Source organism: Haliaeetus albicilla, chromosome 11 (assembly GCF_947461875.1).
Source record: "Haliaeetus albicilla chromosome 11, bHalAlb1.1, whole genome shotgun sequence".
Taxonomy (NCBI): Eukaryota; Metazoa; Chordata; class Aves; order Accipitriformes; family Accipitridae; genus Haliaeetus; species Haliaeetus albicilla.
In genome coordinates, this window is record NC_091493.1 from 28111829 (window position 1) to 28139668 (window position 27840).

Below are 27840 nucleotides of genomic sequence, written 5' to 3' on the forward strand. Positions count from 1 at the left end.
ACTGCAGTGTGTGGTTGACCCTGGGAAACTGTAACCCCTGGCTAGGTAGACTTGTGCTGCCACTCTTAAGCCAGCTGCTTCTCAGACCCGTTCAATGCTGATTCAGCCCCAGTGATCACTGGAAGGCACTTATTAATTAAAGGTGTGTAGAGCATTCCGTGGGGCTGGAAGACATGTTGCCAAGGAAACAGTGGTGGGTTTATTATATGAATTCCTAACTAGCTTTGGATTTCCTTCCAGAGTCAGAGCACATTAGAATATTAATAAGGAGGTACCAGTCCCTTAAACCAGGGAAAGCGGTTAAGCAGGAGGCTAAGTGGTGGTGGATGGTTGCTGGAAGTTGGCTGCAGATACCTGTAAAATGAGCAGGTAATGATGATTCTTCTAGCTGAACTGGAAATTCAGGAGATTTTTGGTTCTGTCGATAAGGGCAACATCTATCAGCAATATTTAGGGCTTGCCACAAAAGGGTGGTTTTTGAGCAGAGATATCCAGAATAATTATTTTGAATTCCTGTGGATTCATATTCTCAGGAAGTCTGGAATTCCACTTTATGTTCATGTTGCATCTGACTCTGGAACAATTTCTACAGGCAGTCAGAAATCACAGGGAATCTCGCCGTTGTGCTCACTGTGCTAGCATCGCACTGGACATATCCCCACTCCATCCTTCCACGCTCTCAGAAACATTTTGGGGGGAACTAGAAACAAAACAGACTTCACACTTCTTTAGATTTTGCACAAGACTTCCTTTATTATAAATAAAGCTGAATGAGAAGATCTATACAAATTCAACAGTGTCCTGCTATAAAAGCAGCGGTTTGAGTACAGCATTGTCAATCAAGGAAGACCTTACTTTGGAGAGTTTTGGTGTTATTGCCCATTTCAGCATTGACAAGATAGATTGATCTTCATACTGCAGTTTTACTTCTGAGCTAACATATTACACACACGCCCCCAGTCCTAAAAAAAAGACAAGTAATAAATAAAGCTATTTACTATGTAGGATCCTGTGAGAACTAAGCCCTCAATGACCAGCAGCCAAGCTGTTAGAGGTGGTTAATTCTCATTTCTTCACCACAGAGAAAACATTGCAAAGGCTTTGCATTAAAAATGTTTGGTGAACAAGCACCAAATCCTGCTGCTTGAACACTGGATAAAATTTTGGATCTCTTTGCTGAAATACATCTTTATACGCCCGTAAGACCTGTGTACAGAGCAACTCGGAGAGAGAGAAACCATATTCTATGGTTGCCACATACTAAAGAGTGAACTACCAAGAGCTCCCCTTAGAAGACATTCGGCACCTGAACAATAATAATCTTAGACCAAGACATTTCCTAAAGGCAAATGGCTCCTGAGGCTATGTAGTAGATCAGTGGCTGCTATCAAGCCATCACTAATCCCATTGCTTTGACAGAGCCTATAATAAAATATTAAAACCACAAGTTGAGGGTGGAGGGAGTGGCTGGAAACTGGCAGAAGGCAATAGGAGTTCATCTGTTTAATTCACCTGGTTAGCAAATAGCAAGAACAGCCCTGAGACACAAGAAAGGGGTCTGGGACAGGCAGTTTACCCTTCCTTAGGATCTCTCAGAGAGATACAGGAATTACCAAAGAGATGTTGTGTGTTTGTTACTCATGTGTCATACGCTGTTTGGTTTCAAAAGAATGTTATTCACTTTAAGCCACAAACGCCCACTTCCATCCCCACCCTTTAAAGCTGCTTCCTATGAATGCCCAGCCAGACTTCAATCAAGGCAGAACTAAACATGGGCAGCCCTAAAACGTCTTAGGACATTTTTACTGGCTGACAGCTCATGGAGCTGAACTGTCTTATAAACCTTTTTTATGAAATGTGAGTGTGGCCTTTTATTGATAGGGCTAGTACTTGGTGGGAAAAGATTTAATACAGGAGAGACAAGGCAGTCCAAGGAATGTGCTTCACATCATGGCCTCCTTGTACCACTGCAGAGGTCTGATCCAGAGAAATGCTGTGTACCCACATCTTCTCAGATGGGACATGTATATATACTGCTATACGGCTTACAAAGAAGATCTCTGCCCTGAGGCTTACTGGAGCACAGCTTATAATCACAGAGCACTTCTCCCCCTGGATAGGTATGAGTGGGCTCCCTCACAGCCTAAATGCACAGAACAGACCTCTTAAAAGGTGCTCAGGGCAAAATGAGCATATTGCATGTAGGAAAATTAAGCCAAGCAATTTGCTTTCAGGGGAAGCAAATCCATAAATTCCTTGGTTCAGCTCCAGCTTGGGTTCAGCTAAACCCCATGGGAACACTTCAGGGTCAGTTTGGGCTTAAGAGAGAACAGGCACACAAATACAGAAAATGAAGAACAAAAGATTCAATCTACTTATCAGTTTAGGTTCCCTTTGAGTCTGAGCAGCAGTGCTCGGAGCTGTGTAAAGATGAGTTTAGGCATGTTTACAAGCCTGTAGGACTGGTGTTACAAAGCTCTGTTCTGCCATTTTAACAGGGGAGTTACCTTATTCTGTTCAACAGCCTTTTCTTCTCATCCTCCCCCTGCTCAACTTTATATAAAAGTTATTTTTCAACCCTGAATGTCATTTCCTGAGAGACCTGGGTCACAAAATTGTTTCTGTTCTTTCGACGGGCTAAATTTAGACTCCTGACAGGAAGTGGCAGAGAAATTTTTATTTCTCGCTGGCTAGGCAGGGAACACATTTAGAAGATCTGACCACAACTGCTTCAGCATGACCTGCCTGCCAGCAGCCCATGCAAAGCTGGATCTACTACAGGCACTGTGCAGTAAACCTGGGCAGGCAAAAATGTCAAATTGCTTGGGTTTGCAAACAACTTACACAGCTTCCAATGTAGCCTCCAGGCTCCAGTATTCACCCGCTCTCCCTGTACCTCTGCTTGTCACTACCTGCTCGCCATGTTCTCCGAGATTGCTCCTGGCCTCTTTCTTACTGGGGAAGGCTTGCTTGGTTGTGCTAATGAAAGCCAGGGGCTTACAGCAGTCCTTGGCGTTAGCAATTAGTCCTGCCCTGTTGCTCTGCCAGCCCTGGCAGTCTCCCAGGCACGCATCGCCAAGGGTGCTGAAGCAAGCACTGATGATCCATGACTCTTTCCTACTGGCACTACCCACCAGCCTCTTTTCTCCCTTTTTGCTTCCTACCCCTTACTTTCTGCTGAGAAATATTTCTTAACCACCCTATAGCTGTGATGATAAAAGCCAAGGGGAGCAGCAATTTGAGCAGAGTTCCCTGTCCCCACTTGCACTTTCTTATAAACCAGGTGTGAAAACTGGAGTTACAGCTTTCTCTGCCTTTGTGCATGAAATGTCCCTCACTGGTGGAGGGACAGACAAGAGCAGACATGAAGGAGGTGGTGAAATGGTTTTTACTAGGAAAAGGCAGAGGACACGTCTATGGAAAGTTTGCTTATCAACAGGCTGGATAATAAGCCTCACGCTATATGCTGTCCCTAGTAGTGATACAGGATTAAATCTTTGCTCTGATGCATGTGATTGATAGAGAGGACTGATAAAAAGATACCTGTGGAGTCATGGCAATATCATCCCTGATGGCTCTCACCACCCAGAACCACCACCCTCTTGTAAACAGGTTTCAGAGAAGCCCTAGTGTAAAACATTGCAGGAAAGCCTAGTGTAAGAAAATGGTAGGAAATGCCCCTTACCACTGGAGGCCAGGCCTCTGGGACCAGCACAAGGCAGATCTGCACTGAGGCCCTGGCTTGGATCCTGTACAAAGCACACGAAGGCGAGTGAGGAGCTACTGAGCCCTCTCCTCCAGCAAGGCCACCTCAGCAGGGCTGGGCAGCCCACTGGCTCAGCGCTAACGTGCTGCTTCCTGAGGGAGTTCAGGCACCTCCATTTCTGCATTGGGGTTTTTAGCACATGGCTCAAGATTCTCCCCTGGCTTAAAAGCCTGCAGAAGCTGTCATTTCCCCATCGCACTCCCAGCTCAGCAAATTACAGTCTACTAGCAGCAGCTCCTCAGACTCTCATCAGAGCAGCAGTCTTTAAAAGGACTGAGGACACCCTGCATGGAGGCAAACAGGTAGCTTTTGCCTGGGTATGGGAGCAGAAGGGATGGGACACAGACCACAAGGCAGCTGCAGAGACAGTGTTGCCAAGCTCTGCTACGTGTGCACCTCTTCCATACCCTCCTCCTAACTCAGAGCCATCCTGCTGGTCTTGGCCTCATTAAAACCACACTCTCATTTGGAGGGTGATTGTTCCCTCCTGCTACCAGACTGCTGAGATTGGCTTCATTACAGGATAATTTTAGAGAACTGCTTCTTTTATTAAAGCAAAGCCTGTAGCAGTCCTTTCTCTCTTGGCTGTTCTCAGCCTTGCTGCCCTGAGGTAAGGAAAACAAACAAATAAGCCAAAACGCCAGAACCCAATAATGGTTCCTCTCCTTTATCTAAGGTAAAAAAAAAGGTTTCTATCCATTTATCCATGGAAAATGGCCAGGAATATAACCTGCTAGCCATGTTACCATGAAGAAAATGGAAGACTCTAATGAAATGGTCTGAAGACACAGACCCTGCTGCCTGCTCTGCTACATCCTCCCCAGGGAGAAGAAATGTGCAGGGGTATTTTTTGAAGGACAGGACAAGCCATTTAAACTACTGCTGCAAGTCCTATCAAGAAGGCTTTTTTTTATAACTACAGTTCCCTTTTGATTAAAGAGCTGTGGTTGATTTAAGGATCAACATCCAGTCCATATCTTGTGCATGACCCTTCTCCCCACATCAGCACTGAGTCTTATGTTGTGCTTCCCATCAGTCGCAGAGCTCCTGCTGTCTGCAAGCAGACAGGCTCCTGCAATCCCAAGATCCTGTCTCTGATTCCTCCACCCTTTTCTTATCTCCCCCTTCCAAAGGAAATTAAGTATTTGGCCACCACCACTGTTTGCATTGCAGGCATTTGAATAAATTAGTCGTATTTGTTGCTCACCACCACTGTAGCATGACTGAGGCACAATAGAAAAATATATTCTTAGCTGCATAAAACCCAGCCAGCACACCAGTGGAGCAGAAACTTACTTTTATACCACTTGTTCCAGTTTCTCCCTATCCTCCTCCCATCCCCTCTCCCTTACTGCAGAAACCATGGCCCAGGACTGGTTCAGCTGCAGACAATAAGCTGTACTGGCAAAGTCAGTTGTCTCCAGGAGGCTTCAGAAAGCTGCACTCTGGACTTGTGCTTAGAGGAACAAGTGTCTTCCTGCTGGCTTTGGTTAAAGGGATTCCTTATGGATCCCATTGGTGTGTGCAAGGGGAATGTGCACTGTGTACTCATTTATCAGTGCAGACATGTTCCTGAGCATCTCGTGGAATGTGTCCACTGTCTTCCTGTAAACATCCCTGTGTAGCACAAAGGGACGAAAAAGGTTGAGAGGCTCAGCCCTCTGGAATATGATGGGGAAGCCCAGCTCTGCTGGTACCTTCCTATTGCCAATGAAGAAGTGGTAGAGTTTCTTCTCATGCAAACATTTCTCCAGGAATTTCAGCATGTCCTGTAGACGGGCCTCCAACTTCTCTGGGGCCCAGTCCTGACTGGGACGTGCCTGCAGAAGATGCAGCATTACTGTCTTCAGGTGGTAGTTGGTAAGCCCGCTTGGACCTGTGAGGCTGCATTGCTTCCCATGAAGGAAGGAGAGGATCTGAAGGCAGCTGACATGGCAGGCATTAGCAGGCAGCATTTTGGAGACCAGCTGGATGAACCTCCTCTCATACACTGCGAAGGTGAGAAACCAGTGAGTGCTGGAGGGGAGGTCTGCTGCCAGGCCACTCCGAGGGAAATGAGAGATGAAGTAAACATCGGAGTTCTCGTACTGCACCACAGGGGTGAGGTTGAAGGCAATCGATTTCCCTGACCTAAATTTTATCTTCAGGGCTCCTGGGGAGTCCAGGAGGCTGAAGGAGAGGTCAAATTCATACTTGTGGGAGATTCTGTTCCAGGCCTTGGTGACTGCAATCTGGAACCACTTCATGACTTGATCAGCATCCAGATATTGAGTATTTTTGAAGCACAGGAGGTCTTCCATCTCACTGCTGGGCCTGGTAGTATTGGCTTGGCTGTGGAGGAGGCACAGCATATCTTCCCCTAGTTTAGTCTTGTCACAGATGCAACCCGTCACATCCTCATCTGCCCTACATACCTTGATAGTGCCATAACCTTGTTCATCTGGGGGAAAAGAGTCACCAGAGCACCAGGTCTGGGACCGAAAACAGTATGGCTCTGGGGGCGCAAAAGGCACTATCAGATCACAGACAAAAGGTTTACGCACTCTCCAGTTCTCATACATGCTCCCCACACCCATGCAGTCCTCCACTTCCATGTCAGCGTCCCGGTTACAAACACTCCTCAAGGCTTCCAACAGGTCATCTGCAAAGCCTTCCACCATCTCCCGCATCCTGGCCATGTCTCCGGTGGTACCCAGGATGCGCTTCTCATAGAAGCTGGCCAAGACGGCCTTGTCAGGGAAGGCCACACCTTTAAACACTTTCCCCAGGACAGCCATGTCATCCTCTTCCCCTCCTGTGTCCTGCCAAATCCCTTCCTGGAAATCCTGCCTCCAGAGCTCGATCAGCAGGAAGATGACCATGGAAAGGGCAGTCCACGTATCCCATCGGACCTTTTCCTCTTTGCTTTCCTCCACCACCTCTGCAGCCTTTTCCAGAGTCTTCTGCGTGGCTTCCTGGTGTGCAATTTCCTGCTCCAAGCGCAACTTCTCCAGCCGAAGGCTCTCCTCCCGCTCCTTCATCTTTCGGATGATTTCTTCCGTGTTCTCGGGGACAGTGCCATTCTCTTTAGGGAAGAGGAGCGGGTGGTTGACAATAGCTGTAATCACCACTAGGCATACCCGGAAGATTCCCACAGGCATGGCAGTTTCTTCCCTGGAAAAGAAAGAAAGGCAGAATGACCCACAATTCAGAGTATATTCCCTCAAGGAGAAAAATGAAAGTAAGTCCCTGCTTGAATAAAAGCTTTGGTATACTTTCTAGCCCTGAAAAGAGTCTAGAAGCTCCTAAGTGCATCAACCGAGTTTCCCTTTATCAGCAGATGGTGAGGGTGAAAGTCTCCTCTTATCAAATTAACGTCGAAGAACAGAACTGTGAAGAAGACACTTGCTACCATCAATGCCCTGTGACGCTGTTGGGGCACTGTGGGAGGGCATGTCCTTCCTCTCTCCTTTAAAGTTCCCTGGAACTGAATGGAAAAGAAGCAGGCAGGACCTCCCCAGGTGTAAAAAAGCAGGACGGGAGATGAGCGCTGCTTTCCCTCAACATAAGGCTAATGTTGGAGACGTGGCCATGGCATAGGCAGGGCTGTCCTGACCACCTTCCACATAAAGTGTGTCTGGGGACCCACACAGCCAGCTTAGATCAGGGCAATATTCACTGCCAGTGCTAGTATGTGCACCTGGGTGGGAACAAGCCTGCACAGTTTTGTGCTTCTACACAGGCACTACAGGCAAAGCTCTTCCTGCCTTTCAGCTCCATCAGGATCAGGCTGTGGTAAATCCTCCCAGCCCCCAGGATGCCTCATGACTGTGGTCCCCGGAAAAAGGGTAGAGCCACAAAGACTGCTAAACCAGAAAGGGTTTCCTTCACCCCAGTGTTTTTAAAAGCATCGGGGTGTTTATTTTTGGTGCTTACTTCACTGTTAATCTGTGGAAGGCATTAGTAAACACCATGGCTTTGATCTGAGCCATCTCCCCCAAGCACCCCCTTCACAGCTGTGCTTGCAGCCAGCTCGCCCCTATCTGAAGTGACCCCAGCGTGGCTGAGAGACTCCCCGGGTCTCGGTGTCGCGGCGCTTGCCACAGGCAGCTGTGTCCCAGCAGCAGTTCCGTGTGCCACCCCTTGCACAGGCCCTTGGCACGACTGAGACTGCTATGGTGTTTTGTGTGGTTACTGGCTCTGCTGCTCAGACCTCACACTTAATAAAGCTTTCCATGCCATGGGGCTCATGATGAAAGAATTTAATTCCCAGCTTTCCGGAACACAGTCTCATTGCTGGGGCATCCGCCTGGCCCTGACGAGGCCTCCCAGAGGTCTGGGCCAGAGGGTGCTCAGGCTAAAGCCTGGGCTGTTTCCTCCCAGGTGGCATTTCTGTTTCTGGAGGCCCAGCATCGCTGTCAAGATCCCAAGCGCCTGCTCAGGGCAGGACAATCTGAGGTTGTCACCCACTGCTGAGACGTGGCAAGCTCACCAGTCCCACTTTCTAGCAACATCACCCCACAGTCCTAGCACAGGGAGATCAGAAGGACAAGATGACAAGGAGGGGTATTTCTTCTTCCAGCTGGGACATTTTAACGCAGCCCCTTTAATGCCTCAAAAGTGTGTTTGAGACAGAAGGGTTTCTGTTTCAGAATAAAGTCTATCCATAAAATACCTAATCAGTCAGACCAGAAATAGGAATTTCATTCTTAACAAACCAATTCATCCTGCTGTGGGAATGAGGCTGTTTCACAGAGCCAAGAGGTGGTGGGGTACCATGTGTGCTGAGGGTTGCAATTCCTTCCCCCTGCAATAGCTCCCTCCTGGCCTGAACCCAGCATGTTTTGGTGCCACAGCAACCCTGCTGCCCAAGCGTCTAGGCAAGGGGGAGAACATCTCTGGCAATTTCATTTATGCCTCCACAGGGCATGCAATAAAGATAGATTCATCCCAGTGGGCCTTGTTACCATTACTGCACAACAAACTGCTGGCTTTCGATTGCGGGAACCTAGATTTCCTCAATGTGAGCGCTTACTCTACATGGGAACTGTATCCTTCAGCATGCAATTATCTTTGCTTACAAGAGGGCTGGGACTGGAATAACAAGAGAAGGGAACAGGATTGAGATGCATTGTGCAAGCAGCAAGAAAATTCACACGGTGCTCAGGATAACGCTATGTGCCCCTCCCTGTGTAACATTTACTAACTACCCTTTTTTTAGATCCCATGTACATGCATAGATGAATGCCCTTACGCAGACATTGCTCTGGAGATGGTCTGCAGGCCTTTCTTGTCCTTTTTACATTTATATTAACTCTAATTCATCAGGCAATGAATTAAGCTGAATTAATGCCCAAAGCTGGGTGTTCCAGTTATTCTGTGAGCTCCATGCCTGGCCACATTTTAAAAACAAACTGGGGTCGCCCTGCGTTGCAAAGGGCTTGCTTTATCAGTTTGCCGGGGCAGGGCAGGAAGTGCTGGCGAGTTCCTTTCCTTAGTGCTATGCTCTTGCAGACCACATGTGCTTTCCAAGCTTAAAAATAACATGGCCAGGGGCCAGGTGCCTCCTCTTGGAGTCTTGACCAGGATGACATTGCTGCTCTCCCCTGCTAGACCTCTGTTCCTGCAGATGAAATGTTTTACTGTTACCAGATTACTTCTTAGATGCATAAGGCTGAAAGAAGTCAGCTTCCTTAAGATCTTCTCGTGCCCTTCAAGACTCTCCTGTGCCCAGCTGCCCATGGGCACACCACTTCCAGAGGCTACCTGCCTCAAAGCTCTGCTAGCAGAAGGGGTTAGGCCAGACATCCCCAAGTCCACCACTGGCCGGCTCTGCTGAATTCATTCTGGGTCACACTGACAATCTAGGCTACCCCAGCTGATTTTGCAGGAGTGGCTTAGGAAGCATGCACACAACCTCTTCCCCCAGCAAACTGTACAGGCATCAACCTCTGGAAGACAGTCAGGATGAAAACTGGAAGTGACATAATTTCAGGTCACATGAATTTGCAAGAGGTATGTCTGGGTTTGGCCTGAACAGAGGAAGTTCTCCTGCTCAAAACTGCCCTTTTGCTACTGTTGCTATTCACACCAGAAAATGAAGCCAAACATTAACCTCAGTTAAGGCTTAAGGTTAACAACGCTCAGTGACCACGGTCAGTGGAGTCTGGCCTTGACAGCAGCAAGGCTGGTATGGGCAGAGTGTTCCCACATCTCATCAGACGCAGCTTTCCTGGCTAATATGGAAAGACTAAATAATACAGGTGAAACCAGTAGCACTTGCCTGCTAGGGCAGTCCAGCCTTCGTCATAACAAAGGCCGCTCTTTTCCTTCACTTTTAACTTCAGCCCAAGCAATTTAAGTCTGATAAAAATATTTATGCCTGCTCCGGCTGAGACAGCTTTTGTGTGGGGAAGAGGGAGAGAGTCCTAATGTTTCCAAGCTGGAGACTAAGGAACAGAAACATCGTTTCATCTACGCATCAAATTTAGCAACATTTCAAGTATTGGGGTAGAAAAAAAAGTATTCATGAGTTTTTAAACAGCAAGTTCCCAAAGCAATCTTCAACCTTTTCCAAATTTCTGGCCCTGCCAGTTTTTTCCCATTCAAAGCATAGACAACGTCCAGACTTGGTAATAGGCTTACATCTCTTGCGGCAGTCCCAGGGCTCCAAAGACCCCCTGAGGGAAGGTCCGTGGTCCTCGCCGCATCGCAGGCAGGCCACCTCCACGAGCAGCCGAGCCTGCCCTCGCCCTGTTCCCCGGGCCAGGGCATCCCCTGAGCGAGGGAGCAGAGACCCCACCTCTTGTGCTCCCGTGGGCACAAAGCAGGGAAAGGAGCAGCGAGACAGAGGAAAGCTGCTCAGGGAGGGCAGGAGGGCTGGGGGCAAGCAGGTATGGGGAGCCCCACCGCCTTGATGCAACGGTCTGTCTCTGCTCGCTGCCCAGCATGTGATGCCGCTTGTTCAAACCTGCTTCTGGCACCAGGATTAGTTTCCTTCTGGGCTTTTCTGTGGCACTCACTGCTTCAGTGACTGGGTGCTTCAGTGATTTTAAGGTTAATGACCGCTCTGAACAACCCTGGGAAGTGAGGCGGCAGGCATCATCCTACTCTCCAGCTGGGGAGCGAGGGCTCAGAGAGATAAAAGCAGCTGATCACTCCGCTGCCAATTAGAAACAACGATCAGCTGCATCCTGCAGTACTTGGTATGTTCAAAGGCTTCACCAACAGCACCTGCAGCTCTCCACCCTCAGCTCCCAGGCAAGTTAGGCCTCATCCTTTCAAGCCTGAAGCAGCCTCCCTGGCTGGAGGATCCCAATCAGCCCCACAGCAGGTCCTGGATGATGCGGGGACCCCCAAGAGGGGAAGGGCAAAGATGACACTGCTATCATGCAGTTCAGGTTGGTGCCATGAAGCACACGCAGAAGGAGGCCAGCTTTCACACTAGCTGATATGAAAGCTCTTCGCTGCACAATTCAGTAATGTTTGGTTCACCCACTCACCTGGAGCATGGTTACAGGTAGTGTGTTGCAAGGAAAGGGAAGCAGCACATGAAGCTCACAGGCACGTAAAGCCTTCACACAGCCAGGCGGTGGCTAGCCTGAGGTCAAGTGATGGCTGGAGAGCATCCTCTGCATGGGCACTTTGAGATCTGGCTGAAATCCTCTCGTATGCACGTCATAAAAAACAAGGGGTGAGTATGACCAGGGAGGCTTGCCCCAAAACTGCCACTGGAAAAGACTCTTCTCCTTTGCCACATTTGGGCAGCACCAGCCACGCCAAAGGCTGGCGAGGAAATGGGCTGGAGCTCTGAAAATGGTCCCTCAGGTGAGACCTGACTTGCCAGCCGTGCTCAGCCCCTTGGCACTGGTGCAAAGGCAGAGTTGCAGCTTCTCACCAGCACAAATGCAGCCCCCTAAGCTGAAAAAGTGGTGCCGAACTCTGCAAACCAGCACTTGCTGTGCCTGCATCTCTGCAGTAGCTATCTGCATCACCTGTGCTACCCGGGTCCCTGCACAAGTAGCCTTGAAGGAAAATCACCTTCAGAGACTACTGCAAGACAATATAAAAATAGCCATCGTACTGTTTCCTGACTGCAGTCAGCCCTGAAAATGAATAGTGCTTGCAGTACACACTAGTGCAAGCAGATTTGCTTAGTGGTGTTTTATGTGGCATGGGGGCAGAGCTCGGCTCTACCTTCAGCTTCTATCTTGAAGACCTCCTCCTCACCTGGGAGCATCACAGAGCTCATCTGGTGTTCCTGTGGGCCAACTTGGGACAGCCACTGCTCTGTGGCAGAGTGTGCTCTACCCCTTCCCACCAGCCACCCTGCCATAGGGGATTTCCCTGCATGAGCAGCAAAGTCCTTCATAGAGACGATGATGCTTAAAGCCATAACAACATCCTGTCCCTTCCAGCTAAAATGTGCTCAACTTCTGAAGTCCCCAAGTCTTCCTCACACCCTCTTCCACAGCAGCTTCAGACCCCCTTGCCTCCTGCTCAGTCTGGCAAAGGAAAAGAAAGAGATTTAAATGGCAGCTTGCAACTTGCCTCTGTAGGCTGCTCATGTGCTCTGAGCCCAGATAACCTTCCATCTTTGAAGACACAGGAGAATATTTCCCTTTCATTAACAGTCTCTTTCTTTCCTCAGGAGTTCCTCATACAGCTACATTTTTTCCACCTTTTTATTCCCTTAAATTTTGAATCATGGGAAGCAAAACACACTCTGGCTGGTGTTCAGCAATAAAGCAGATAGGAGTGAGCTGAAGCTTTGATTCTTAAATTAGAAAAACCCAAGTCAAGCCACTGAATGCAGTTCAGTAGTGCACTGGAATATGCCAAGACATCATTTACGACACACTTGATTGCTTCCTGCGATTTGGCTGACACAAAAGGCAGTGAATAGGTGGCTGCCACATTGTGTTTTGCTTTGGTAGGCTGCAAGAAAAGAGGCAATTCGAAGAGATGATAGAAACTATAGCTGGTTGGGAGCTTTTTTCATTGAAAGCTGCCAAGTTTTGAAACCAGAACTTTCATGGGAACAAATACAACTTCTGAGACTCTTTTTGGGAAGGTCCTTGAGGTCTGGAAAGGACTCTACTGCATGTTTTGACTGGAGAGATTAATAGCCCAAAAGAGCCACTAACCTGCACTTGGGACTTTCTTACTGGGAAGATGTGACTCTCAAGCCCAGGGGTTTCAGGCCCAGCCCAGCTATAGTCCCTCACGGCTGAGCTTCTGGGAGCTTCACAACTCCTCCCCTTGCTGTAACAGAAAACAAACTGCCTTTTGGCCTTTGAGTGTACAGTCTGAAAATGCTTCTGCTGCATTTATGAAGACCTAGTCAAGACAAAAAGTTTGCTGAAAGCCCTTGGTGATGCACTGTGCCCTTTTCCAATTTGCAATACTGTTGCCACCTCTGCAGGTATTCAGAGGTATGCCCGGCTGCAGCAGAAAGAAATGACGTTTCCTCTTACTGGGGACTACAAGCTCTGAATTGTAAGAAACAGGCACAGTGAAAGAGAAATGGGAATTGCAGAGATGCATGTCAGTATTATTGTTCCTGCCAAAAACTTGGAAAGATGCACTTTATTTAGTCAATCCCATACCATGCTGCTGTTTTTCCACCATCTCCCCATCAACATTTACAGGGCAGTCGAAAGGCCTTTGCTGGCTCAGGACAGATGGTGAGGGCAGTTTTCCGTCCAGCTGCTACATGTAAAGCTCAGGAATAGACACACAGGCTGAATGGGTGTTCACGGAAAAAGACGAAGGTACCACTAGAGAGAGCAATACCCTGGTGAAGATATCAGACTGGTCTCTGCCATTAGTTGCTGGGGATTTATTGTTCAAATTTTGCCTCTTTTGCACTGAGAAGAATGAGAAAATTTTCAGGTTTTAATTTTACATGCACATATTTAAAATACAGAGCACATGTCTATGCCCTTATAGTCTGATCACTTACTTGGGATGACAGAAACTTCTGTTGAAGGCTCTCCTCTAAATTCAGGAGGGAGTGACAGTAACCTAAGTTTTGGTCTCCTTCCGAGCCCCTGAGGTTGCTGCCCTCATCACTTGGCTGCTTTAGGTCAATGCTCTGCTCTCCAGGTTTGACCACAGCCTTCACAGGACTTGAGGAATTGGTTTTGGCAGGACTTCACTCAAACCTGTCTTGTTTTTGAGACCATTTTTACTGAAGCAGCATTTTCTGGGGTGGGCAGGGGAAGAGTCCCATTTTGGTGAGGAATTTCAGACCAGAAGCAAGTGAGGTTTCCTCCCAGGTCAGCACCACATTTGTTGGGGCCTGTGCGTTATCCAGCACCCCGGTATGACGGACGCTGCCAGCTAAGCCAGCTCCTAGGAGACATCATACTAAAGTACTGCATCTCAAAACAAGTTTCCATGTTCACCTGAGTCAGCAAGGTGGGGCTGTGGCATCAGGTGGGGCTGGTGAGGTGCTGGACCCTCGGGAGGGCTGGAGGGCCCTCATAGCCAAGGCAAACACTCAGAGCCCACGTACTGAAACACACCCCGGGGTGACTAAAGGTTTATTGCACCAGTCTACCCTTCCCACCCCACTGCATATGCATTGGCACATGACCCTGCCTAGCTTTCACCTGGCACAGGCAGCAAGAGCCCAGATGCTCAGATGAGGATCCTCAGGATTTCTACCCTCCAGGTCAAAGACCCCACTGCTGCAGTGAGAACATGTCCCCAGACCCATACAGAGCCAAGAAGACCCCACACCTCCTGCTCCACCATCAGCTGTGACAGCACCCAGCACAGCCCACCCAGAGATCATGCAGCATGGGGCAGACAGGAGAGGTTCCTGCTCTCCCATCTCTTGAGCACACAGTCAGCTGCAGCACACACAGCCCAGCCAGGAAAATTAGGAGACACAAAATGCAATACAGAGCCTGAGCGGCACCAACTTGTGCTGTTCTCTCACCCCTATGAATTAAGCTTGCGTGCAGGTTGTTGGTGTGATGAGCTGCTGGCTGGGACAGAACAGCACCAGCCACAGCAGCTATAACTCATGCTCTGACATGTCTTTCTGAGCATTAAATTAGTGCTACAAAGTACCAAATTCCAGTTGCCAGCACAGTCGCAGTTGGCTCAGCACAGACTGGTGGGATTGGGCTCTGGAAAGGACCAAATGCACCAACGCATGAGGTACAGAGGCCTGGATGTTGAGACTGGTACCACAACCATGTTTAAAACCAGAACAAGCCAGCTGGCATGCTCAGGACTACAAAAGACAGGTATGGCAGAGCAACTGCCTTCCAAAACACGCCTGGAAGCCCCACCCCAGATCAGCTGCTTGGCCACAGGACAGCAGTTGGATAAGGCCACTTGCCTGATAACTATTGTTTTGCCGTTGGATTGAGAACGCGTTAGCCTTTCGTAACATCCATGGACATCCTGTCCCGGGCCTGCTGCAGTGCCAACGGGGTCAGTCGCGCAGCCCGAGTCGGACATCCTGCCCGACAGGTCTGCTGTGGACTTTCGGAAGCAATATTTTCCTCCCAGGGTCACCAGATCAGGTATTTCCAAGGAAATGCTGATGCTCATCCTGTGTACAGGACTAGGTAGCTCTCCCTTCCCACGGACAGGCAAATTTGGAGTGCATAAGCATGTGAGCGGCACTGACATTGCTCTGGAGACAGATGCTACCGGGCAGCCCCAAGTCCAAGTGAGGAGTGATTTTGCCAGCATCTCTCCAAGCAGAGGAGTGCTTGACTTGCCCTGGGAAGGACAGGGAGCCTCTCTCATGTCTTCCAGTCATTCACTCTACCTTTGCCATCAGGAAGCTTTTTCTAATGCTTCATTAACTCTCCCTTGCTGCAGTTTGAACCCCTAACTTTCCAGTAACCACTGTGGGTAAAAGTAGGACAAATTGTTTCTATTCTCCTTGCAGTAGCACTCAAGATGTTGAGAGGTCCTCCCCTCCTGCCTCAGTTTTCGCTGCACACGGATGCATTTGTAAGACGTTGCCATAAAATCCCATGGCCCCTCTTCCCCCAAAGCCTAGACGGTACAAAGATTTTTTTTTTTTTTTGGCTCAGAAGGAGTTATTTGCCTTCTGGGGCTCTTTTCCAAAACCCAAAGATTTTCAGTTTTATCAGCAAGTGCGGGATTTATCTGGTTGTTTCCAAGTTACTATTTTTCAGTGCATACAGGCATCACGCCACTAACCAAAACATGATTCTGGCCTCCTCTTCTTGCCCCAGAAGCCAGCAGCCACCAAAGATGGCTGCAATAACTATTAAATAAATGCAGAACCATGTCATGCCCCCAAAGCACTCACTGTTTACTCACTGTAAGGCTGGACCCAAGAGGGGATGCCCATGGAGACCAGAAGATAAAGCTAACAGTGTGAGGAGCTTGTTACTCAGCATCCTGCCTGTTGTCTGCATGTGTTTTTTTGCTTTTTGACTGTACAAGCCAGCTCAGCTCTTGTCAGCAAGCAGCGCGTGGGCAGTCTGTGCAGTGCCTCAGGTTCCCCCTGCTACAGCCGAGAAGGGGTTTTACAAATTGGAACATAGTGCTGCCTGCAAGGGAGGCAGGAGGGGAAAGGTAGGAAGTGTGCATGTGGGTCCCACCCACGTACTGAGCTGTTGTGGTAGGATCCCAGCCAGGAACAGCTTGGCTTTTTTAGGCCAAATAATTTTTGTCTGCTAATTGTAAGGAAAACAATTGGAGTAGACCTAACTTTTGTGTGTGGTGTTTTTTTGAGGTTGGTTTTTTTTTTTAGAAGGAAAAAAGACACACACCCCAAGGGGGGAAAAAAAAAAAAAAAAGGTTGGTTTACCAACCTCACCAGCTCCCTCCCCCTCAAACCCAATGTGATGGGAGCCCAGGCAATAGCTGGTTGTTCCCTTGCATAATCTTTCATCAGCACAGATGGACACAAACCCCCTGCTGCTTTACCAAAAGCCTGACAGAGTCAACCACAATGTATGGAGCAATATCACTGCACACACGCTCTCTGGCCTCTAGCTGGTGCTCATGCTGGGACCCACTCTGGCTGTCACCCTCTCAGCCACACAACCTCCCCTTGCACATGCAGGCAGCCATGGCTCATTGATCCAATCTAGCAGTCACCCCAGGGAAAGGTGGTGAGAATACAAAACGGGTTCAATTGCCAAGATGGTTGTTTAAATCTGCCTTCCTTTTCCCCACTTAATTCTCAACAAGGTGGAGAAAAATCACACCAGTGTTGTTAAATCAGGCAGTGGTTACTCTGACTCTCCTCATCCTAAGGTAAGCATATGCCCTACATCGCTACGCATCCAACTTAACTGTATATCGTACATCCATTGAAATGAATGCTTTGGTACTAAAAGGTTTGGTGGAAACATTAGTAGAAAGTTGATTTCCCAGCAGGGATACACCACTCCAGCACATTTAAGAAGAGCACATGTGGATATTGGCACAGCTCAGACGTGACTCGTAGAATGATTATGTTTTACATGTGAAACTATGAAGTCCCGTTTCAGTCATGTAACAATGAGCACTTATACATTACAGACAGTAGAAAGCACAGTAGTTGCCAGACACTTCCACACTGAGACGCTGAACAAAAACACAGCAAAAAGAAATTGTCATTGCAGGCTGGTAATTTGGTTGATCTGAGATCTTCTACTCCATCACAGTCTTGACTTAGTGACAAAGTCACACTCCTATGTCAGGACATGTTTTGACCCAAGTATCTGCTTAAACAGGACTCAAAAACACTGGATGGGATTGGAAGTTTGTGTGATATTGGACTATTGTTTTGCTAACTAGTTACAGCTGTTTGTATTCAAACAGTTGGGGAGGAACAGTATTTAAAAGCTGTCTATTGTAGCCAAAATGTCACCACAGAAATGAAAAGCAATGCTTTATCCCATTGCCTGAAATCCCAGCTCTTTTATAAAACACAATATAGGTCTTTAAATAAAGTAAAAAAAACAACCAACAACAACAAAAAAAAAAGACTGTGAAAGCCCCTGCAGGGATGGGTAGAGGGTGTGGAAGGAGGAGAGAGCAAGAAAGAGCACTTTTACTGCAACGCCCCGTTCATTTCCTTGACTCTCACTAGGATGACTCTCTGATCTAAGCAGAGGCACTCCACATTGCATGCCAGCATCTGCAGGAAGAATCAGGCCCTCTTACTTCATTACCTGGTGGCTCTAGAAAAGAACAGGAGAAACACCACAAATGCTTTGGGAAGCAGTAAGCCCAGTCTTGGCTCGCTAGTCATAAACCTAAAAACTGCCAAGAGACACGCATGCATACAAATATGTTGGCTGCAAAGTACTGCTGGCTAACCCTGCTTTTCAAAATGAGTTTGAATAAATAAAAATCAGAAGAAAAAAGCAAGAAAACAAACTGCCCACTTCCGTACAATATTTCCATGAAGCTCATCCTTTCAGCACCCGTGGCCACCAACTCAGGCATTTTCACCTGAGGGAGCAATTCAGAGACCAGCCTATTGTCACATGCACCCATATTTAATAATTTTCATGTGCTCTTTTAGTCAGTCCCCTCTGCTTACCAACAAAAGAAAACATCTTTAAGGTCTTTCTTTCCCTGAAGAGTTTGTAAACTGAATGCTGGGAGGAAAAACTCTGAAAAGAGTCAATGGGATAAGAGCAATGTAACATGCACTGCTGTAGCAAAAATACCAAACACACATGTTAAGGCTGTGAAGCCACGTGGTTTTCATTTGGGATGTGTGGGGTGAACACATACGCTTGCTTCCTTTATAACATAAAGCACAACAAAGGAAATCTTTGTTTGAAAGCCAAGGGACAGCCTCTCCACACACTTAAAGTCTAAGTTACAACGTAATGGGAGCTCTGAGTCATAGCTGTGGGGCCCCTGCTCATAGACACAAAAATCCCCTCTCCTGCAGCAGGCAAGGAGCTTAGCTTAGCAATGAGCAAAGACAGCTTCCAGCTCCGCATGGGAGACTGAAAGTGCCCAGGACTAGCAGCAAATACAAGGCTGAGCTGAGAGCACGTGTTGTGGATGACTTATGATGCAAACACGTTCCTTTCAGTGGACATTTCTTCCTGTAACTCCTTCAGAGCTTGAGATCATAACCCTGCACTCGTTCCAAGAGCATGAAACAGCTATGGCTCGACAGGGAGGTGGGATGGACATCAGCCAAGCACCTTCAGACTGTCTTTTGACTTTAGCTGCAGAAGACCATGGCCATGATCCTTAGACTGTGCATCACCAGCTCGCTAGGTAGGACTGCAGTAGAGCTCTATGTCCTTAAGTCACTTAGCATGCCAGATAATTTTTGTCACTGTGTTACAGTAGTGGAGGGTCAGCTGATGGATTCCAACTACCCAAAATACAGACACCTATCTCATTCTTGCCCCTACTAGCCTGGGAGAAAAAGATAAAGGTCTTCTTCAATTATCACAAACATGTTGCAATCTTCAGTGCAGAAGTGGCTGTGCTGCAGAAAATCCAAGTGTTTTCTCTCACATTTCCAACAGTCCCAAGGTATTTGGTTGCTAAATCTCCAGAGAGCTTTAGAAATCAAACTTCGTCTGAAACCAGTGGTAGTCAGGTACCTGAACATCCAGGAGGAAATAGCTTAGGATTTAAGCATTTTGGGTGCAGATACACACACAAGCCCCTCTGGGAAGCACTATACTGTGAACATCAAATGTCACAGTTTAAGCTTGAGAACATCTCCTTAGCTCCATCTCTGGTATGTATTAACATTCGACAAGAGATTAAAAAATAGTGAAAAAAGAGATCTGAAAACGCAATAGAGTCTCTCCCCTCTGCCTACACGCATGGCCTACACTGCGCCTGGATGGTTTCTGGCAAGTCTTTGTCTACTTTGCTCTGAAAAGCTTCCAGCAAATCTCCATCTCTGCCTCCCAAGGCAGTCTAGACTACTGCTTAACTACCTCTACCTGTAGGAAAGTCTCCTTATCACTGCATGTGCTTTCTCCAAAGCAAGCTGTAAGCCCTGCTGGGATTCTGGCACATACAGGCAGTATCTTGTCTTAGGGAGCTACTTCCCTCCCCGCAGGCAGCATGGGAACAGTTTGCTCCCACTCCGCATCAGGTGCTCCCTGAGCATCACCAAATCCTCTGCAATTTGGAAGAACTGAAAGCAAAGCACTCTGAAGCTGGTTTTCATTGTTTTCATTTGAGTTTGACCACAAACTCTATCTTTTCAAGTGATGGCACCCACCATCCCTTGAGACAACCCAGAGGAAGATGCAGTTGGTTACACAGGTGGCTCAGCTGATGCCTTATAGTAATATCTCTTTTCTGTTCAGGCGCAAGAACCTTCTCTACGTGCTCTTCCCCCTGGTTTCGAAAGTGAAGGAACAGTACGTTTTCCTTTGTCAGGCAACTGAAATAACCATATGAATCGGAGACTGTGCCTAACACGGTTTAAATTCTGGAACAGTTGGCCTCAATGGTCCTCACCCTTGCCAACATCATGCTTGGTTTTTCCAAGCCACATGCAGGGCAGTGGGGTGGATCAGATGCTTTCCCTGTAAATGGTGAAAAAGCATCTCTGCCTTGAGGCGAATATCACTGATATAAATAATGTGCTAGATCAGCCAGAAAAACCTGCCTCTGGAAGAGGGATAATAATGAAAGACAGTGGGGGGAAAGTAAAAAGAGAGCGAGCTTCATTTACAGACAGGAGGATGGCAATGGGCCAGCTCTCACAGCTTTGATCCAGGCTGGCCGGAGGAACATGCCAGGAAATGTGAGCTGAGCTTTGCTAGAGCAGAGCAGCCGTTTGAACTGACTGGGATGGGAAGAAGGGGACAGACACCACCCAACACAGACGCAGATCCAGAATAAAGGGAAAAATAAATAAATAAACCACATGGAGTACATGAAGTAACAAGTACTCAGAGCTGTAGCAGGACACTGTGGCTGCCAGGACTGCTGCTCTGGCAGCTCCCTCTGCCATCAGCTCCAGTTCATCCCTTCCCACCACTGCTACCCGCAGAGCCTCCTGTCACACGCTCACAGAGCAGCACTGCCAGATGCCTGGGTTTCACCCAGCAGTTCTGCTTTCAGCGGGTTTTTCAGGGGTTTTCACAGAAACTTGAAAACTACACATTGCTGGCTTGTAAAAGCCACTACTTCCCTTCAATCCAGCTGCATCTGCTGTCACTCCTGATCATCAGGAGGTTGTCCAGGTACTTCCAGACCTTCGTTCTCTCTCTAACACCTGGAAGAGGTGGGATCTAGTGCCTTCCCAGTCTGGGTAAGGTATCTCTGGCAAGTTCTCCTGCAGAGCAACAAATGCAGCAGTGCTGCTGTCAGCAAAACTTGGACCGCTTGGTTCCCTTCTGCCATCATCCTCTGACTAGATCCCAACTGTACCACGCAGTCAGACAAAAGCAATTTTATGCTGAATGCCAAAAGAGAGAGGCTTTTAACACTGATCATCTAAACTGAATCCATTTCCAAATTAAACCTTCACAATATTGCTACTTTTGCTCTGCAAGTGCTGTCTGACCCTCGCTGCTGGGATTGTTTACTAAAATATGAGCCACACCACCTTCCTTCTGGCATTTCTGATGTAAGGCTCAAGGTCTCCGAATGAGAGCCCATCAAGAAACTTTTTCAAATCACATCAAATCTGGAAGGAAGAATGACCCCCGGAGCACTTACCTGCTACACGACTTTGCAGGTGCTCTTTAAACTTCACATTACTACTATCACCGCGATGCCGAGAAGACTATATTCAGTCACCCGCAACTGAAGCACAGCCAGGAAGTCTGCAAAACACAAAGAGAACGAATGAGGAAGTTCAGGCAGAAGATAGGTATGTAATACAGTTATCTAAATTAGGGATTGATTAAAAGAGAGATTAACTCACCCCCTTACCTAATAAAATGATCATAAAAGCTCAAGAGACCAGAAATAATCAGCTTTGAAGTGATCAGGGATGAGTTAAAATGCTGCTTCTCCTGTGGGAAAGCGTGCAAATCACACAGCAGGTCCGTCAGCTTTGCAGACATACCAGCAAGCGAGGAGCTCCCTTCTCTGACTCCATCCTCACCCACCAGCCCTCTCCTTTTAAAATGGATTAGGGTCAAATTAGCAGCTGTGTAAGTGCAAGGGCTGGGACAGTTTTGTCTGGGATTGGTTTGTCTCAGAAAAGGCATCTAGCTGCTGTAAGCAGCTTGCGAGGTAGAAATACTTGCTCGGGGAGCTGGGTTTAGTGAGCTAATGTGAGAAACAGAAAACACAGGAGAAGCGGCAGGAAGTAAGTCTAAGAGCATACAGGAAGATGTGAAACACAGAACCGCAAAAGATAAACTACCATATTTTAGGAGAGAGAAGTTAAGAAATTTTAGATGAAACAGCAAACAAAGTCCTCCAACCAGAAGGAGGAGAGGATGGGCCCAACAAGCTGGTTGCAGGCTGACAAGGGAGACGTTAGCCAGCTGCACACCAGTGGGCTGGGGAACAGGAATCCACCATGCTCATTACCAGCCACGATCGCCACTTCAAACCCTCCGACCGTCTTGATCCAAAGCCTGATGAAATCATGAATAGCGTGGGCTGAGCTGGGCTTTGGAGCTGGATCCTTTAAGTGCTCAGTATTAGCTTGACGCGTCCTTGCTCTCCTGAACCCCTTCACTTTGGCAGCCGTTGGGGAGGGGATGGCTCAACCCTCCCTCCTCCCACGTACCTGCTCAGACCAGACCATGTGTACAGTTTCACTTCTCCACTTCAGTCTTCAACTGTGAGGCCAGACTGGGTAAATGGGCTCTGCCCTGACCTCCCAGCGCCTCACAGGCTGCAGGGCTGCTTGTGCCTCTGCTCAACCACAGCCGTGACACTACCAGTAGCAGCACAGACTGCCAAGCACAGGAGCAAGAACACCCCAATCCCAAAAGGGCTGGATCTGTGCTGTACCATCCCAGTGGATGTTTGTTAGCCCCCAGGGCATGCAATGCCTCGTCTCATGGTGGCTCAAGGCCAGTTAGGTACAGCAGGTGCTTCTGCTTGGATGAAAGGAGCTATGAAGTGCTGTACAGGAACTGCTGCTACAGGACTTACATGCTCTCACTTGTTAAAATAATTTTTAAATCTCAAAAGAGAGAGTTAAGTCAGGGTCTCCCTCTACTATATGTGTATAGATGTTGGAGAGACCTTGACTGAACCTCAGAGGATGGTCTAAGGTCACAAGAAGAAGGTCCCTCTCAGCAGTGGGTGCATCTGCGCTGCATCCTCACATGCTAGCACAAACCTCCTCTTGCTCCCTTGGAGGCAGTCCGAGCAACACAGAACAGTGTTTGTTGTGGGTCAGCCCTACATGAGAGCCACTTCTTCACGCCAGAAATCAAATCCACCCCTGAAGCTCAGCAGCTAGTCTGGCCTTTAGGTCATGGCAGTAAAACCTGTTTGTTTTGCTGAACTGCTGGTCAAGGTTGGCTCGGCCAATTTTGCATGGCTCAGACGTGCGTGGAAATCAAAACAAGCTAAAAAAAAAAAAAAAAAAAAGCCCTGTTGCAGCTGCACCCCTGGGCCACCTCTCCATCCCTCAAGCTGCTTGAAGCTTGGCTACCTGCCTCCCTTTCTCTTGCCCACACTGAGGGGTGAACAGGCAGAAGGTTTTGCTTATACAACTGAGCCCACATGCCTGCAAAACCTGGAATTCATGGTCAGGCACATGACAATGCCACCCAGCGCACACCCTGGCCACGTTCCCTCCTTCCCTCCAGCCTGAAAACCAGAGTCTCTACCTCTTTCCACCACCCAGCAATTACATGTGCTGATGGAAAGTATGCTGCCTGGCAGCAAACTTGCTTTTTCCCCCCAGTATAAGTGGATTATCATAACACTTGGGAGGGAAAGAGCTGGCTCATCCAACAGCCCAATTTAAAGGGGATCTGAGGGAACAAGCCAGGAGCTTTTTTTCAGCTCCCTTCTCCATTGCACCATTGCTATGGACAGCAATTGCAATTCTGCAGAGCAGAGTATGCAGGATGGGACAGCACAGGACAGCAGGGAGAGTCCTGCAGACTCTTCATGGAGTTCATAGACTTTGTCAGTGCTCCCCAGAACAACTGCTTCTTAATGCTCACCTTGTTGACAGAGGCTGAATTTAGCTTAAATTTTGCCAGGACAGTTGTTTTAGAGGGGATGCAAATGTATCAGGAGAAAACAATACAACTAGAAAAATAAACCACCCCTTTTGCTGTGTACCCATTGCACTGGGGGAACTAATTTAAGCTATCAGGAAAAAAAAAAAAATATTTGCAGGCAAGCTCCAAGACACTGAAACAACAGTCAGCAGTTGGACAGTCACAACAGCCACCCTAAAATTGTCCTTTTGAAAGCCATACAGTTTTTGCTTAAAAACAGACTCAGAAATTAGTTAGATCAGCTCATGAAACACCAGTGTTAGGTTTCTACAGGTCAGATTCCCTCCCCCTGTTACTCATTGCCACATAAGGAGGATCACAAGCACTGGCATCCCTCTGAGACCACCATGCAGCAGAGGTACACAGGAGCCCTTATTGCCATGGTGAGAACAAACAAAAAACAAAAGGGGTGCAGGACATGCAGCTTTGGTGGCCCTAGTCATCAGACAGCCTGAAATAATCACTCAGGAAAACCAAATCCCCCAGGCCCCAACCAGGGCTATTTAGTTTGACTTGCAGGGAGAGAGAGGGGAAAAAAAAAAAAAAAGAAAAAAAAAAAAAAAGGCCATTCTTAGTATATCATAATGCTCCAAGCAACAAAAAGAGGAAGACAGTTAGGTGGGGAGGGGCCACTGCCTGAGCTCTTGATAAACAGGTACATCTTTGGTGTGCACAGGTCGCTTCTTCCTTGCAGATTCCACTGGTGCAAACAGAGATCACTGCATTCTACACATCCAAGTAATGCAGAAAAAAACCCCAAACCCAAACCCCATCATCTACCAGCCAGGAGCCAAAAAGCCCTCGGGACTGATCCCGGCACTGACATTGGCACTCTGACCTTTGGCAAATCAATTCACCTCTCTACACATCTGTGGCAATCAGACTTAGTAGGTGCATTTCCCACATCGGAGCAGTGTGAAGCGTCTGTTCTGCTGAAAACAAGGTTGAAGAGAACGCTTTAAGTTTCCCTTCCTAATTTCCATGCTCTGCTTTTCCTCAAGGATTGAAAGAACCCCTTTCACGTATATTAAGGAAAACTGGTTTTAAAAGCAGATGCCTATGAAGGTAGACAGAATCACTTCAGTCAGAGCTGCAGAAGAGCATTACCATCATCACCAAACCGAGCTCAAAAACCTCACAGAACAAGCCATACTACACTACAGCTGCTCTCCTGTCGAAGTGTTGCTTACCTGGCAGCTCACTGCAAACACTCATGCCTGAAGGAGATGCGCTGGGTATGGTTTAGGCCTATAGCACTCATTAAAAACATGTTAATAGTAATGTTTGCTTAGAGATGCTGCTGGTGCTCATCTTGCCTGACCGCATAAGAGACACCAATAGCAACGTGCTGTATTTTCCTCAAGGATTTTAATATGGCAGTCCCAAGAGAATTGCTTCAAGTGGGAGATTGCCAAGCTGAAGATGCAAAGGCCACTAAGGCTCTGGTTCTGTGTGTCAGTTTTACAGCCCATGACGTCCAGTATCCCAGTCCTGACTGTGATTTGAGCTACAAATACCTACTGGCCATCTTCAAAAAGGTGCCCACACGCACGAACAGCAGCTCCACGAAAACCATCGCTGTTTCTCTCTGCAGTCCTTAGAGAGACATACCGTGTCTCGGAAGAAAGGCAAAGAAGTTTTGTAACATGCTAAGCCCAAGCCACGTAATACTGAACACGCAGCAAAGCTCGGTGGTGCATGTACGTGCCGGAGATCATCACTGGCCTAAGGACCCCACGAGCTGTCCTCACCAGCAGAAAGAGGCGGCCGTGGGGTCTCTTTTCAGCGTGACTCGATCCCGCAGAGGCTCCCCACGTGCTCCCCTGAAGGGGGCTGCAGCCAGTCCTCCTGCAGCTGACGGACCCCCGAAAGCAGGCTGCCTTCTGCTCCCTGCCTTCGGCTCCTGCCGGGGCTGCTGGGAGAGGAAAGCCGAAAGATCCGCAGAAACTTTGGTGGGCACGGCAATCTGCCTCGGGGGCCTGACCCGGCACGGTGCCCGAATTCCCGCCGAGACGAGCCACTTAGGCAGGGGGAGAGCGCGGAACGCAAAAGCTACTGCGCACAGAGAAACGGGGGAAAGTCCCGCCAACGCGACCTGTTGCGGGCAGACACCGGCACCCGCCGCACCGAGTCCCGCGGCTCCGCTCCCCAAAACGGCCGCGGCAAACGCTGGCGAAGCCCTTCCCACGGCGGCCGCGCGGGGAAGCGGGACACCCCCCCCCCCCCCCCCGCCGTGTGCTCAGGGTCCCCCGGCCGAGACTTACCGGGCCGGGCCGGGCCGGGCCTCCGCCGGGGCCGCCGCTCCCCGCGGGAGGTCCGCGCAGACCGGCGGCTGTCGGGGCGGCGGCGGCCGCTCCCCGGGGCGGCGGGGCGTCCCGCGGCGCGGCGGCTCCGCTCGGCGAGGTGCGGGCGAGTCCGCCCAGCCTGGCCGGAGCGGGTTTCCTTTTCTCTTTGGTTTTTTTTTTGTTTCTCTCCTCCTTCAAACCACCCCCGCCGCCAGCCCTAGACAGGCTGCCGTTCGCTCTCTGAGCTCCCTCCCGGCTCCCCCATGAGCTTCCCAGATGGTTTTGTACCGAGGGCACGGGGGACGGAGAGGAAATGTGCTCATTTTGCTTCTCGGATGTATTCTGACCTCCTGGTGGTCGTGCCTGAGCGTCAGGAAAGCAGCTGAAACACGTAACCTCGCTGGTAGTTCTTATCAAAGCACTGGAGCGGATCCCAGGGACGCCGAACCATTTTCCTGCTCTGAGCTGGCACGAATAAAGGCCTGTGACCCTGCCCAACCTCCTTTCGAGGCAGAGAAGTGGCACTAGTTTCCTCACAGGGGTGGGGGAGGTGAGGTACGGCAGGGTTAACCTAACTGATGGTAAAGTCCACAGTAAGGGTTTTAAAAAAGTGGTTTCCAACACTGCCCACATTCTACAGTTAAAGGGCTTCTTCTTACAGATCTAGCAGAGAAAGTTTGCTCAACAACTATCACTTCCACAAAGAAACTTAAGGGCACCAGGTCTGAGCGACAGCATAGTAACGTCTATCTGATTTAGGGGAGCTATAGATCCCTTTATTGCACCCTTCCTCTTCCCACAGCATTGTAACAACTGTCTTATATTACCACTGGGTATGGCATGCTGCATGTCCTCCACCACCGCTGCTTTGATTTTTTTTTTTTTAAGCTCAGGTGGTGGACATGTGCTGCAGTGGAAGACTGTGTGTTATGTTGCACTAAAACTTTGCAATATCAAGAGGGCACCAGGCAAATGTACTTTGCACTGAAGCCATCTAGCTTGTGAGCGATAACTGGGACTGTTAAGTCAGCCCGTTCTTTGAATTTCCTGAAGTGCTTATTGAATTAAGTAACGATTTTGTTATTCAAAAGGTTTGTGTTCGTAAATGTGTATGTATGGGTATTATTTCCTTAGCGTCTGAATCAAGTTTATTCAGGTTTATTGGCAACCTGAGTGTTGTTAGTACATTCCTTTCTCATTATGCCATAGTCTATGAAGATCATCTCTAGCAAGAGCAGTACTGGAATCTCCCTGCTTCTGTGCTGCAGGACGCAGCCTGTCTTGGTGCATTATTTATTTCCCCTGGGAACTTCACGGCAGCAGCAGGAGAGAAAACAGCTCCTTCTCCAAGATCACAGCTATTCATCACCTAAGCCAAAGGAAAATGTCTATTAAATATCACCTGCATAAAGCCTGACAAGGTAGTAATTACTGATTCTGACCATGTATACACCCCCCCCCCCCCCCGAACGGTACAAATCACTACAGGTTACAGTGACTGTAATTTACATTCATCTGCAAAATTTCCCTGGGATACAGGGAAAAGGCCTGAGTATTTTTCAAAGGAAGGCTCACATCCCAACAGATTATATTACATATCCACCATCCAATTCAGGATCTACTTTCTGTGCCACCTAAGATGGTATAAAATGATAACAGTATGATA

At 48.4% G+C, this 27840-nt stretch overlaps 1 protein-coding gene across 3 annotated transcripts; it reads right to left on the minus strand.

The window, feature by feature from the left end:
• Nucleotides 1–724: 724 nt before the first annotated feature.
• ITPRIP (inositol 1,4,5-trisphosphate receptor interacting protein) lies at nucleotides 725–26654 on the minus strand. 3 transcript variants are annotated; one of them, XM_069796924.1, is made up of 3 exons: nucleotides 26154–26654; nucleotides 21404–21510; nucleotides 725–6919 (listed from the first exon to the last, which is right to left on the minus strand). In XM_069796924.1, the coding sequence occupies exon 3, from the start codon at nucleotides 6904–6906 to the stop codon at nucleotides 5257–5259; it is 1650 nt and encodes a 549-aa protein (XP_069653025.1). In that variant the 5' UTR covers nucleotides 6907–6919; nucleotides 21404–21510; nucleotides 26154–26654; the 3' UTR covers nucleotides 725–5256. The 3 variants fall into 3 exon arrangements, with proteins under 3 accessions (XP_069653025.1, XP_069653026.1, XP_009922561.2); XM_069796925.1 differs by lacking the exon at nucleotides 26154–26654 and adding an exon at nucleotides 25985–26066; XM_009924259.2 differs by lacking the exon at nucleotides 26154–26654 and adding an exon at nucleotides 21620–21967.
• Nucleotides 26655–27840: the final 1186 nt, after the last annotated feature.